General features: G+C 49.9%; 1 protein-coding gene across 2 annotated transcripts in view; it reads left to right on the forward strand.

Annotated features, from left to right (window-relative positions):
- The window catches only part of BOC (BOC cell adhesion associated, oncogene regulated), a 132015-nt gene that overhangs the window by 84866 nt on the left and 32873 nt on the right, over window positions 1-14276 (forward strand). For both annotated transcript variants that reach the window (XM_083171525.1, XM_083171524.1), the window contains 2 exons: window positions 9548-9714; window positions 12376-12645. In XM_083171525.1, coding sequence (XP_083027651.1) covers window positions 9597-9714; window positions 12376-12645 — 388 coding nt within the window. In that variant the 5' untranslated portion in view covers window positions 9548-9596. The remainder of the gene's footprint in view (window positions 1-9547; window positions 9715-12375; window positions 12646-14276) is intronic.

The raw sequence follows: 14276 nt of genomic DNA on the forward strand, positions 1-14276 counted from the left end.
GGGGCACTCATACGTATGACACACCCACAACTGAGGGGGCACTAATACACGTGACACACCCATAACTTGGTGGGCACTAATATACGTGACATACCCAGAGCTGAGGGGACACTAATACATGTGACACACCCACAACTGAGGGGGCACTAATACACGTGACACACCCATAACTTGGTGGGCACTAATATACGTGACATACCCAGAGCTGAGGGGACACTAATACATGTGACACACCGGGAGCGGAGGGGGCACTAACACGTGTGACACACCAGGTGTTGAGGGGGCGGGAGCTGAGGAGACACTAATACACGTGACACACCCATAACTTGGTGGGCACTAATATACATGACATACCCAGAGCTGAGGGGACACTAATACATGTGACACACCGGGAGCTGAGGGGGCACTAACATGTGTGACACACCAGGTGTTGAGGGGGCGGGAGCTGAGGAGACACTAATACACGTGACATACCCAGAGCTGAGGGAGCACTAATACACGTGACATACCCAGAGCTGAGGGGACACTAATGCGTGTGACACACCAGGAGCTGAGTGGGCACTAATACGTGTGACACACTGAGAGCTGCAGGGGCACTAATTATACGTGTGACACAGGGAGCTGAGGGGGCATTAATACGTGTAACACACTCATGTATTTGAGCGACGGGCGACAATGATTTGATGGACGATGTGCAGTGAAGCCGGCACTTGAGCCTCCAGTTCCTAAGTAAAAATTGGTGCAACAAATGTAAAAAATATTGTCTTTTTTAAAAACTTTCAATCCCTTATCACCGTGGGAATATGGGCAAGGATGGTGTTTGCGCTTTTGTAAAGACTGTCGCTGGCAAGGCCTATCAGACCTTACCACTGGTACCACCCCCTGTATGTGACCAAGCTCACTCACCCACAGTCACCTGCTTCCCATTTATCTGATAAAGGCGATAGGGGCAGAGAGGGAGGGGCAGCCATGTTGATTCCTTGACACTGATAATAGATGAAGTGCCCCGGACACTCTATTAAACTTCCCAGAGCTTGTGCGGAGGGTGAGGGGAGGTGTCGCCATCTTATGGTTGGCAGGGTATCTTGGACTTGCTAAGCGTTTGAAGCGGTGGGATTCGAGGAGGGTGGTTAGATGTCCCTCTTGCCTTAAGCAGCTGTTTTTTCTATTACACGTTAACCTTCTCCCATGCCAAGCCATTGTGTATTAAAAAGCCGGCTTCCCCCCAGCTATTGCGGCTTTCTATAGGCAGCTGGCACCTCTGCATGCTTTTTAACTTTCGAAGTTTTTTTTTTTTTAATGTGTCCCCTATTTTCCAAAGTTCCCCCCGCCCAGCTTTCCAAAACTCGAGCGACATCTCTTCTCTTAGGCCTCGATCCTCTCCAGATTGGGATCCTTAAGCAACCTTCGCCTTTTGTCCCTTTTTCAATGAACGGGAGGGGTGGGGGGGAGGAATGAAAGGGGAGGGGGGTACAGATATAAAGAAATACGACCCAAGGGGCAATGGTCTCTTGAGCCAGCTTGCTGCATGACAATGAATACGGACTCTATTAAGCCTCGTTCTGCCTGTTAGTGTCTCCATGGGCAACGTAGCCCCCATATGGAAAGCATGCAGTGTATTATTGCGGGCCTCCAGGCCTCATTGTACGGCCGATCTATGACTGGCAGTTGAAGCCCCTCCTCACACTTGACACTGCCTGGGTTTATCTAATTCGTAGAGGGGGGGCTGCTGGCTCACCTATTGTCCAAGGCTATGAGAGGGATAGAGGGAGGGGGGCTGAGGTGCAAGAGAGAAGGGTTCATGAATATTCAGAGATCGGCGTCAATGGCCGATAGGAAAAAAAAGCAGATGGAATTCATGTTGAGAAACTTACCCCCACCCTACTATTAAACTAGTGATCCCCCCTACCTTCTCCCACCCTATTGCTTCTTCCATGTGTGGGAGCTGCATTTATCCAATTAGCAAGCTTGTCAAGTTGAGTTGATAGTAAGCGAAGGGACATAAATTAAAGAGAATTGGTGAAAAAGGGGAAAGTTAAAAAAAAAAAAAAGTTTTATCCCCCTCCCTTTTTTAAAGTTCTTTTGTAGTTTTGGTCTTTATCCAGCATTGAATGAGATTTAAAATAATTGTGAGGTTTTAGAAATGGAGGGTATGAGAAACTCCTGAGCGTGCGAGTGAAGGTTCTCCTGGAAGGGCCAGTTTGAAGTTTTCCTGGAAGGGCTGGTGTGAGGTTCTCCTGGAAGGACCAGTGCAAGGTTTTACTTGAAAGGCCAGTGCGAAGTTCTCCTAGAAAGGCCAGTGCAAGGTTCTCCTGGAAAGGCCATTGTGAGGTTCTCCCGGAAAGGCCAGTGTGTGCCAGTGCGAGGTTCTCCTGGAAAGGCCATTGTGAGGTTCTCCTGGAAAGGCCAGTGCAAGGTTCTTGTGGAAAGGCCAGTGTTAAGTTCTCCTGGAAAGGCCATTGTGAGGTTCTCGTGGAAAGGCCAGTGTGAGGATCCCGTGGAAAGGCCATTGTGAGGTTCTCCTGGAAAGGCCAGTGCTAGGTTCTCCTGGAAAGGCCAGTGCTAGGTTCTCCTGGAAAGGCCAGTGCGAGGTTCTCCTGGAAAGGCCAGTGCGATGTTCTCCTGAAAAGACCATTGCAAGATTTTCTTTGAAAGGCCATTGCAAAGTTCTCCTAGAAGGGCCATTGCGAGGTTCTTCTGGAAGGTCCATTACAATGTTCTCTTGCAAGGGCCATTGTAAAGTTCTCCTGGAAGAACCAGTGCAAGGTTATCTTAGAAGGATTGGTGCAGTGTTTTCTCTATTTCAGGCTCTCTGGGAAGGGCCAGTCCTCTGTTTGGGATGCCGCTGTTTTTTCTAGGAAGTTATTTCCGTCTTTGTGTGATTTTCTTCCAGATCCCCGTTGATTTTGGTCTAGAAAATGGTCACACTTCCTGAGGTGTAGACGACTGAATCCGGCTCAGGCAAGGTGGTCCTTTTTATGCTTGATTGTTGTGGCATGGAATATATCATTACAGCGCCAGGATCTTTTTTTCTGGCAAGATATAGCTGGCAGGTTGCTGATGGCACCCATTCCGTCACACCTATTTGCTCCTCTTTAATCCATCCTCTCAGCTGGCTCAGACTGTAATGTTCTTCTCTTTCCATGTTCCCATCCAATTCAGGTCCACACACTCTATCTCTTACCATCGCATCTGATCACTCTGCCAACCTGTTGGTGCCGCTCTCTGGCACATAGGTGTGAGTGCTAATGGGTCCCTGGCTGGTAGACCGTTCATGGATCTTACCCCAGAATGGGTTCCGCGCCCAGGCATAATAACTGTCCTGTCCCAGGGGTTAGGATTGCTATTTTTTGTCCATTTACAAAGCTACCCTGTGCCCAATACATTGCCAATGCACTTAGCCTTGGAGAGAGATAAAGTGGACGGAGAAAGAGATAAGAGATAAAGTGGATGGAGAAAGTACCAAACAAATATCCGCTAACAGTCAATTTTCAAACACAACCTATCACATGGCAGGTAGGAGCTGATTGGATGGTACTTTATCTCTCTCCTTCTATGCTTTGGAGAAAGATAAAATGGAGAGCGCTAAACTACCAACCAGGTCCTGGCACTTTTTTTACACAGCCTGCATCTGATTGGCTGCGCCTTAATCCCTCTCCTATTACTCTCCACAGCTTGGTACATCTCCCCCTAGCTCAGCTTTCACTTCTAGTTTCACGCGTATGGTCTTGGCGTTGCTGTTGCAGCAGCTCGGCGAGGAAGGGGTTACTGGGAGTACGGGTGGCGTAATATTTCTGTATCGCTTGTTTAGGCTGATCTGCCAAGTATAAGAAGGAAAAATCAAGAAAAATGAAATAATAAGAGAGCCCTTAGAAGGCTCAGGCTTGTACGGCCAAGTTTCCACGCAGCCATCAGCGTCCAACCTCCCACCAGCAAAATCCGTGTTCTTCCGTGTGCCAGAAATAGCCGGGCTGACAGAAAACAGAGACCAGAGCGAGGAGGAGCTGGCCCGGTTTCATGGGTGTCTGTGCCAGCCGCTCTCTGGTGGGTATAAGGGGGGGAGGCGGGAACAAAATCTCAGCCTTACAGGGCGAGCTCAGAGAGCAAGCGTGTGTCACAGTAAGTGCGCGGCCTAGTAGCGCCTTCACATTATAGTGCAGCCTATGCTGTAGCCCTGTACAAGTAGCGTGTGACGTTTATTCTCCTGGCTCTCTAAGGCCCTTCAGCTAGGGGGAACAACAAATCCCAGAATGCCTTGCTATCATCTGTGCACCATTGCTCATATTGTAGGAGCCAAACACTATGGGCCTGATTCTTCCGTTGCACGCAATTCAGCAATTTACAGATTTTGGGTGTTTTATCCTTACTATGCACGAGTCTAAGCTGCGCTGAGCATGGGTCTAAGCTGCGCTGAGCACGGTTCTAAGTTGCGCTGAACGTGGATCTATGTTGCGCTGAGCATGGAAACAAAGCTGCGCTGAGCACGGATCTACGTTGCGCTGAGCACGGATCTAAGCTGCGCTGAGCAAGGATCTATGTTGCGCTCAGCACGTATCTATGTTGCGCTGAGCATGGAAACAAAGCTGCGCTGAGCGCGGATCTAAGTTGCTCTGAGCACGGATCTACGTTGCGCTGAGCACGGATCTATGTTGCGCTGAGCACGGATCTATGTTGCGCTGAGCATGGATCTAAGCTGCTCTGAGCACGGATCTACGTTGCGCTGAGCACGGATCTAAGCTGCGCTGAGCACGGATCTATGTTGCGCTGAGCATGGATCTATGTTGCGCTGAGCATGGATCTATGTTGCGCTGAGCACTGATCTATGTTGCGCTGAGCACGGATTTAAGCTGCGCTGAGCACAGAAACAAAGCTGCAGTGAGCACAGATCTAAGCTGCTCTGAGCACGGATCTACGTTGCGCTGAGCACGGATCTAAGCTGCGCTGAGCACGGATCTATGTTGCGCTGAGCATGGATCTATGTTGCGCTGAGCATGGATCTACGTTGCGCTGAGCGCGGATCTATGTTGCGCTGAGCGCGGATCTACGTTGCGCTGAGCGCGGATCTACGTTGCGCTGAGCGTTGATCTAAGTTGCGCTGAGCGCGGATCTATGTTGCACTGAGCGAGGATCTACGTCGCGCTTAGCGCGGATCTAAGTTGCGCTGAGCGTGGATCTAAGTTGCGCTGAGCGCGGATCTATGTTGCGCTGAGCGCAAATCTATGTTGCTCTGAGCGCGGATCTATGTTGCGCTGAGCACCTTTGTACACCCCGCCGTTGTACCCTTAAAGCTGTTTTTTTACATTATTTTGTTCCTTTTTATCCGTCGCCTGCTGTCGGCACTCCCAGTAATCTTAAGCCGACACGTCATTCCGTAGAACTTGTGTAATGCTGTGTACACACTGTACAATTTGACATTAGATTTTGCCTATATAGTCAAAATCGAATCGGGATTGCATATACATCGAAAGGAGATAGAACATGTTTTTAAGCTCTCTATCCCCATTCGATGCCGGTGTGCGCTCCCGTTCTGCTGACATCGAGAAGCCAAATAGACAGGGCAGCAATGACTATATAGTGCAGACTGAATGTACATAGTGTGAATTGTATGGAGATATCACATAGGTCTGAACAGATCTCAGCTCAATCTGTCTTTATAAGGACACCGTGAGCTCTCCGAGCCAGGATTCTGCTGTTGTGGCCTGATTGCCCTGTGACTCGTTTCCTCTACACCTTCAGCTGGTAAATGGGTGGTTTGTGTGGCCACAGCCAGGTTGTGCCGGGAAACCACATGTAATGTTGCTCATAAACAACTGCGAGCGGTTTGTCAGGATCACTTGATCCGGCCTTTACACAAACGCACAACCTGTCTCTACAACTTCCAATGGTGTAGCAATGGCACTGCATACCTCCCAACACTCACGATTTCAGCGGGACAGTCCCGATTACCGGGTCCTGTCCCGCTGTCCCACCCGTGGCCGGAGGTGTCCCGCTGCGGGGGGGGGCAGTTGGGAGCCCCCCCAATTTAACAGAATAGAAGCTGTGCGCTTGGGCTCAGCGTCTATTCCCGGCCGGAAACGGGGACGCGGCTCATTTGCATAAGCCACGCCCCTCATTTACATAAGCCGCGCGAGTGTCCCTATTTCTGCAGCTACAAAGTTGGGAGGTATGCACTGCAGGCCAAGCGGTGACTGGGGGAGAGCCGGCACTGTGGTCTGTGGAACCTGGTGAAAATGTCCCTCAAAAAATGGCTACTGCCTTGGAGGAGACATAAGCTAGAGGTCCTACTGGACAGGTATATCACTACCGGGAAGGTACAGATTCCAGGTAATAAATACATGGGGTGTGCCAGAAATTTACACCTCCACATTTCTGACAGGTGTGGTATGGGACTCCGACAGTCGGGATCCCGACAGTCATTATCCCAACGTCGGGATCCCGACTGCCCAGAGTCAGACAGCATGGCGTGCGCAAAAAAAAAATCGCCCGTTGGAAAAAGCCCCTTGCGGGTAGCGAGCCACCTATTCTATTCTCCCTCTATGGGGGTCGTGGACCCCCACGAGGGAAAATAGCGGGTGGCCGTCGGGCACCCGGCTGTCTGCGTTTTGACAGTCGGGATCCCGACGTCGGGTAAATGACTGTCGGGAACCCGTCCGGCACCCATTTCAGAGATGCTTAAAACAGTTGGAAATTCGTTTAACATCTCGATGGCGCCAAATATATTCGTTGATTGCAAACCCGCAGCTCGCATTCCAGGTTTACCGGTCGCGCTTTAAGTGCAATCGGTGAACCTCAGTTTTTTATTTATTATTTATTAACAGTTTCTTATATAGCGCACACAGATTCACATCAGTCCCTGCCCCAATGGAGCTTACAATCTATATTCCCTACCACATGCACACGCACACACAGACATTCTAGGGTTAATTTTGTTGGAAGCCAATTAGCCTAACAGTATATTTTTGGATTGTGGGAGGAAACTGGAGTACCTGGAGGAAACCCACGCAAGCACGGGGAGAATATACAAACTCCACATAGATGCCATTGTGGGGGTATCATTTCTTTGTTTATTTTTGTTACGATATTTTTAAATAAGATGTGAACAGCAAATGCTACAATGTTCCAGGTCCCTACTGTGGCACAGGACCAGTCTGTAGCTGGATACATCTGACGAGTGTGTGTTGTGCTATACAGCAAGGAGCGTGTTATATTATCTATAATAATGTTGTATGTATGGGGGTGCAGGCCTTGGGACAGGCTGCTGCGGATGTACAGTATATATCTGCCAGTAGGGGTGTGGGACTGATCTCCACACAGATTGATAGTGGATACAGTAACATCCCTCTGTAGTGATGGAACGTCCCTGTATCCCCCCACATTCCCTCTGCAGCCCCATACCAGAATGGACTGGGGTTGTGTAGTGATGGAACGTCCCTGTATCCCCCCACATTCCCTCTGCAGCCCCCATACCAGAGTGTACTGGACTTGTGTAGTGATGGAACGTCTCTGTATCCCCCCACATTCCCTCTGCAGCCCCCATACCAGAGTGTACTGGACTTGTGTAGTGATGGAACGTCCCTGTATCCCCCCACATTCCCTCTGCAGCCCCCATACCAGAGTGGACTGGACGTGTGTAGTGATGGAACGTCCCTGTATCCCCCCACATTCCCTCTGCAGCCCCCATACCAGAGTGGACTGGGGTTGTGTAGTGATGGAACGTCCCTGTATCCCCCCACATTCCCACTGCAGCCCCCATACCAGAGTGGACTGGACGTGTGTAGTGATGGAACATCCCTGTATCCCCCCACATTCCCTCGGCAGCCCCCATACCAGAGTGTACTGGACTTGTGTAGTGATGGAACGTCCCTGTATCCCCCCACATTCCCTCTGCAGCCCCCATACCAGAGTGGACTGGACGTGTGTAGTGATGGAACGTCCCTGTATCCCCCCACATTCCCTCTGCAGCCCCCATACCAGAATGGACTGGGGTTGTGTAGTGATGGAACGTCCCTGTATCCCCCCACATTCCCTCTGCAGCCCCCATACCAGAATGGACTGGGGTTGTGTAGTGATGGAACGTCCCTGTATCCCCCCACATTCCCTCTGCAGCCCCCATACCAGAGTGGACTGGACATGTGTAGTGATGGAACGTCCCTGTATCCCCCCACATTCCCTCTGCAGCCCCCATACCAGAATGGACTGGGGTTGTGTAGTGATGGAACGTCCCTGTATCCCCCCACATTCCCTCTGCAGCCCCCATACCAGAGTGGACTGGGGTTGTGTAGTGATGGAACATCCCTGTATCCCCCCACATTCCCTCGGCAGCCCCCATACCAGAGTGGACTGGGGTTGTGTAGTGATGGAACATCCCTGTATCCCCCCACATTCCCTCTGCAGCCCCCATACCAGAGTGGACTGGGGTTGTGTAGTGATGGAACGTCCCTGTATCCCCCCACATTCCCTCTGCAGCCCCCATACCAGAGTGGACTGGGGTTGTGTAGTGATGGAACGTCCCTGTATCCCCCCACATTCCCTCTGCAGCCCCCATACCAGAGTGGACTGGGGTTGTGTAGTGATGGAACGTCCCTGTATCCCCCCACATTCCCTCTGCAGCCCCCATACCAGAGAGGACTTGTGTCTTTTATACTGCTCCAGCCCTTGTTAATTTCACTCTGCTAATGACTCCCTCCTGGGGTTTGATTTACAGGCCTGTCTGAGGCTGAGAGGAGGCGGAGGCCGTTAGGGAGGGGGGTAAGGAGAATGGGGCCTTGGGGTCAGGGGCCATCTAAACCCCCACTCACAGGAAATTGTTATTTTAACCTGGTGGGAAGAGTATTAAGAGCCCTAAACAGCTGGGGATTGCCTCATTGTGAGCTGGGTATTGAGAGGCCTTTAATCCTCAGCACGTCCCTGGCAGTGCTGGGGTTTGTTGTGCGGCGCTTCCCAGTGTTGGCCGCAGGAATGTAACCACTGGGAGTAATGGTCATGTGTATTTATATAGGATCGGCATGGGCCGCAGCGCAGCATTGCAGGTTATTTGTGCTGCTCCGACAGAGGTGCCGGGATGAGCACTGGTTGGCCGCCCGTTGGAACCTCTGGGGAAGATTTTGGAAGGCTCTTTATTGTACTACTATTTCCAGCATGCAATAACAGTCAAAGCCTGCTGGGGCTTGTAGTATCTCAACATATAGAGAGCCAGAATTCGCTGACCTCGTGCCTATCCATATGACATATACCTGGGGATCTTTGGAACACAGAACCGTTGTGCCCCTCCCCAAAGTTATGTGACCCCCAAAACCTAATCCCTCGTTGTGCTTGAGCCAGATGCTGAGAGGTGCAATAGCCAACCACAACTGTCCGCGTCACCCCTGTTAGGATGCGCATCATACCTGTTCGTATGACCCCTGCTATTTTATTCTTTGTGTTTTTGCTAAATTCGCGGATTAATCGGAAAAAGCTTTGTGTGTTATAAAGTGATGGATGTGACTGACAGCTGTCACTCACTTGGGCCCTTGGTTCTGAAAGATTTCTTCTTATTTTTTCCCCCCAGGTGCGATTGCAGTGCAGGGCGAGGCGGAGAGTGACGGAGGGCGCGGCGGATGTGCTCACAGCCCCAGCCTGCGCTATATGGAAGCACCATGATCCTGAGAATAAGCCCCGTTGCTGTTGCTGTCTGTTGCTGTTTCCTTACTGCTGTTAGCTGCCTGGACAAGTGCAGTAAGTGTCTCTCATGTTCCTATGAATGATGTGTATTTGTAGGATATGGGGGGGGGGGGGGGATGGCACACACACACACAATGCAGGGTATTACGGGAATAAGTTCCTGTCACCTGGAGCCGTTCCGCACCCCTCCTCTGCATTCCTCTGTCACCATCATCAACCCTATTGTCAGCCTGGTTAAGTAGAAGATACGGTTGGAAATCCTCCAGGGTGACACCCTGGACTGTTAAAGGAATGCCATAGATTAGAGGCTGACGGTAGAGTTGGGGCACTTACCTGAGGACAGGTGGGCAGCGAAGGAACTGATCCTGGGTGCACAGGGCACCATCCAGTCTTATTACTATGGGAAGCAAGATGCCCCCTTCAGCATTTGTAATGTTTGATATCTCTCATATTATGGAATCCAAATGGATTTTTCATGAGCTTTAACAAATTATCAACAAAAAATAGTCTTTTATGTGAAAGAAAACTGATAATTGGATAGAAATAATAATTAGCCACTCTCCCTGCACCCCCTTCTTAACCCCCCCCCCCCCCCCCCATTCAACCCATGCAATCAGTTATCTTCAGAGTTGGCGTCACTGATTCCAGTCCACCTGTGTACACTTTACAGCGCTTCAGTTGATTTTTAAATAGACACACCTGTCTGTGGGAGATGCCACACTGAGTTAGTGCTTCATCATGAAGATCAAAGAACGTTTACAGCAATTCCAAAGGGCTAAATGAAGGCACCAATCAGAGGAAGGATACAAAACTTTGAGGTTTATATTCCCTGGGGCACCATCTGCCAACGTAAGGAAATGGGGAGAATATGGCAATGCTGGGAATTTGCCAAGGCAATACGAGGGCCAAGACTAAACACGTTGGGGGCAATTTACTAAGGTGGGAGTTCTACATGGGATAATAGACAGCATCTGATTGGTTGCCCATAGCAACATACCATGTAAAACAGAACTACCATCTTAGTAATTTCCCTGCATTGTCTTTTTGGTGTTTAAGCTACTTCTGTGTCCTTCACGTGATCGCCTATAGACTTCGGTCTCATGGAGAACCGGTGGAATGGATTAAAAAAAAAGTTATATCCAAACCGGACAATATTGCAGGAGCCCTGCGGTCCGACTATTACTGCAGATAAAGGTGCGACTGGCGCACAGGGCTGCAAATTGTCTGCGGATTTTCTTTAGATTTTATTCAGAAAAAGCTTTAAAGCTTTTTTGCATTTTTTTTTTGCGTGCAAAAAGCTTTGGAGCTTTTTGTATCGATGTTATATAGTGTTTTGCGTTGATCAGTGGTATGAAGGCACAAGCAGTGGTACAGGCACTGTAACTGTTTATACAAGTGTGCTGGGTAGGGAGTGGGTTAATCCATGGGTGGACGGGTGCCAGGCAGTGCCCGGAGCAGGCTGCCAGTGTTGTTGTTGGATAGGTGTGAATAATATCTGTCCCTTGCCACTGATGCATGACTTGTCACGTAGCTTCTGTCATGGGCTGAGGTGAGATGAAATGGTTTGGGGGAGAGGCGCGGTGTTGGTGACCAGCTCCCCCATTAGGGTGTGTTGTTCAAGGGCTGTGTTAGTTTAAGGATGGGGGTCGAGGAGACTGAGGGGCGTCCAGCCTGCTCAGTCTCGGAGAGTGATAAAGTGGTTTAGTTGCCCAAATCGACCAATCAGCTCCAGGATTACCTGTCTGGAAACCAGAACATAACTAGACATGGTTCCTCCATGACGCCTGCAGAAACCGTCACTACCCAGAATCCCCCGCTGCAGAGCCCGAGCCGCTGTTTTGGGCCCTGCAGGCGCGATAAATGGCTCTTTCTTCGTTTGCAGGCCGTTCCGCAGTGACCGGAGTCTGCTCTTTCTGCTAATCAGGTTGTGCTCTCTCTAATGCTAATTACAGGGTGTGTTCCTGCAGCCGTGTGATGTCATTGAGACAAAACAGACATGATGTCATAGCCGAGAGGCCCCAGGAGGAAAATCAGGGATGTGCAGCACATGTGTTAGACATTGTGGGAAATGAAGTCCAGTTGTGGCTAATTGTCCGGACAAAGCCTGTTCAGTGGTGTGTCTGCGCTGCGCTGTCTCCCGCGGATTACACTTAATGACATCACGGGGTCGGAGGGCACAGTCCTAGGGCTTTCCTATACACACAGGACATTCATTAGGTCGACCATAGGCTGTCGACCTAGGGTCCGGATACAAGGTAAAATACACTGATGAGCATGAAAACTCCACTGTCCAAATGTCAGAAACTCCATTAGGTTTCCAGGTAAAATGTTGACATTCATAATTGTCGACATCTTAATAATCTTGAATAGTGTCCTTGTCGACATTCTGCAATCACAACCTGGCAACGTTCTCACTGGAACCCCATGATCTATATTTTACATCATATGTGCTACAACAACTTGTATATGGCTATTTGATTTGTTACCTAGAAGACCACACACCAATCAACAACCACTAGAGTGCAGTTGAAGTAGAGATATAAAGAAGGCATGAGGCACTCTGTGGCTCACCTAGAACACTTCATTAGCCGTCTGTGGTTAATGAGTAATGTGTGATGTTACATGCGCAATTGTTGTTCCTACGCAAAAACTGCAAACATCTGCCTATCGCCCATCTTCGTGTCATCCTGACTTTATCTCTGTCTTTCTCTGCAGCCCAAGCCCCACAGTTCCTGGTGCAGCCTCTCTCCACGTTCCAGAAGTATGGTGGATCGGTAACTCTCAGTTGCGTGGTGGAACCGGCCAGCGCGGTGATATCTTGGAGGCTGAATGGGGTGCAGTTGGGAGATCTCCCGGGTGTTCTGGTGTCCGGTGGGACCCTGGTGATTACTGGTCTGAACAATGATACTGCCGGGCGGTACCAGTGCATCGCAGAAACCTCTGCTGGCGCCATGGCCAGCTATCCCGCCATTGTGACGCTGGCCAGTAAGTACAATGATGATTGTATGACTGCCGTGTGCTGTCTGTTATAACTTACTAATGTGTTTGGCGGAACGCGTTAGCGCACCTGCGCATTGCAGCCCTTGGATTTCATCGTTTTACTGTATAAACATTATTTGCGCTGGTGAGCAGCGAAGCTGACGCGCGAAGCTCCTGCGTGCTGCTAGGCGCTAGTGTTGTGTATATTCAAATCCACTGTTGCTGTTAGTAACGTTGTATCATGAACCCGAATGTTGGTCGGAAACGTATCCAGAGGGCAGAGGTCATCGGAGATCGGTCTGCGGTTCCCCTCTGGCAGGGGGCAAGGATCATTGGCTCAACATCAACATGCATTGGTTGACCACTAAAGGTAAACAGTGCTTAAGTCGACACAGGAAACAGGTGGACATGGCTGAAGTCATCAGGGTTGGAAGATCGACACAAGCCTTAGGTCAACTTGAGTTTTTCACTTTTTTGACCAGAATGTCAACATAGTCAACATGGATACCGTCAAAGTGCACCGCTGCGCGCGGCACAATATTTTATTCTCCCGCCGCACCATAGTGGATGGTAGGACACGTCGGCTCAAAAAACAGTGAAAGACTCATGTCGACCTTGCCGTTGTCCACCTAATGTCTGTATCAGCCTCTTGACCTTAGATATGTCCACCTATTTCAGTCGTCAACTTCAGTGGACGAGCCAATGCCGTATCCCCGGCACGGAACGGGTTACACAGGGGTCTGGCGATCTCACGGACTGCAGCTGAGCCCCTTCCCCAGAGCTCGGATTCAGTAACAATGCTGTATGCAGGTGAACATACCAAGAGCTCGGAGAGGGGGGTGAGGGGCTCCAGGAGCCCCTGTCATTAATCCCTGAGAGTTTTAGGACTTGGCCCAGGCTAGGAGAGAGGGATAGAGTTTCTGAGAACACATTCCGGAGCAGAATAGGGGCAGTGTTATGCTTGAGAGTTGATAAATGAGCGTGTAGCTGAAGAGTTGGAGTGGGGGGGGGGGGGGGGGTGACGTCTAATCAGAGATATGATTACAGGGGATGGGGCTTCATATTTCGGTTAACCCCTCCACTGCTGGAGCCTATGCTTAGTATACAGTGCATGGAATACACTTGACATTGGGGAAAATAAGGATCTCTTATGTTCTTTATTATATGCTGTAAGTGGGGCGAGTAACCGTTCTCATACCACCGGTATATACTGTAATTATACTTCAGCCGTTCCCTGCACAACTGCAGCCCACCGCCCGGGATTTAGCTGCACAGACCACAGCAAAAAAAACCTTTAGAGTCCAGATTCCAGAACTTTGGATAGATAGTGACAGTAGCGGGTTTTCCCCAGTAGGAGGCGTAGGTGAGAGTCATGGAGACATCCCAGTTGTACTGTATGTGTGCCGTTTGCTAGGCCGCAGTGTGCCGCTAGCCTGCTTACTTCTGTAACCTGGGGCCCTGAAGTTCTCCGGCTCCACTGCAATCTAGTAATAAGAGGGAAATCAGCCCTTTGTCTGCCAAAAAATGGATGTCATCTCAGGATGGCGATCGCTGCATCCGGCCACGGGAATAAAATGCTTTGTGTGTTTAAATAAAGTTTTTTTGTTTTTTTACTCGACAAAAATAGAATGTTTATT

This window comes from Crinia signifera, chromosome 2 (assembly GCF_055691185.1).
Source record: "Crinia signifera chromosome 2, ASM5569118v1, whole genome shotgun sequence".
Lineage (NCBI taxonomy): Eukaryota > Metazoa > Chordata > Amphibia > Anura > Myobatrachidae > Crinia > Crinia signifera.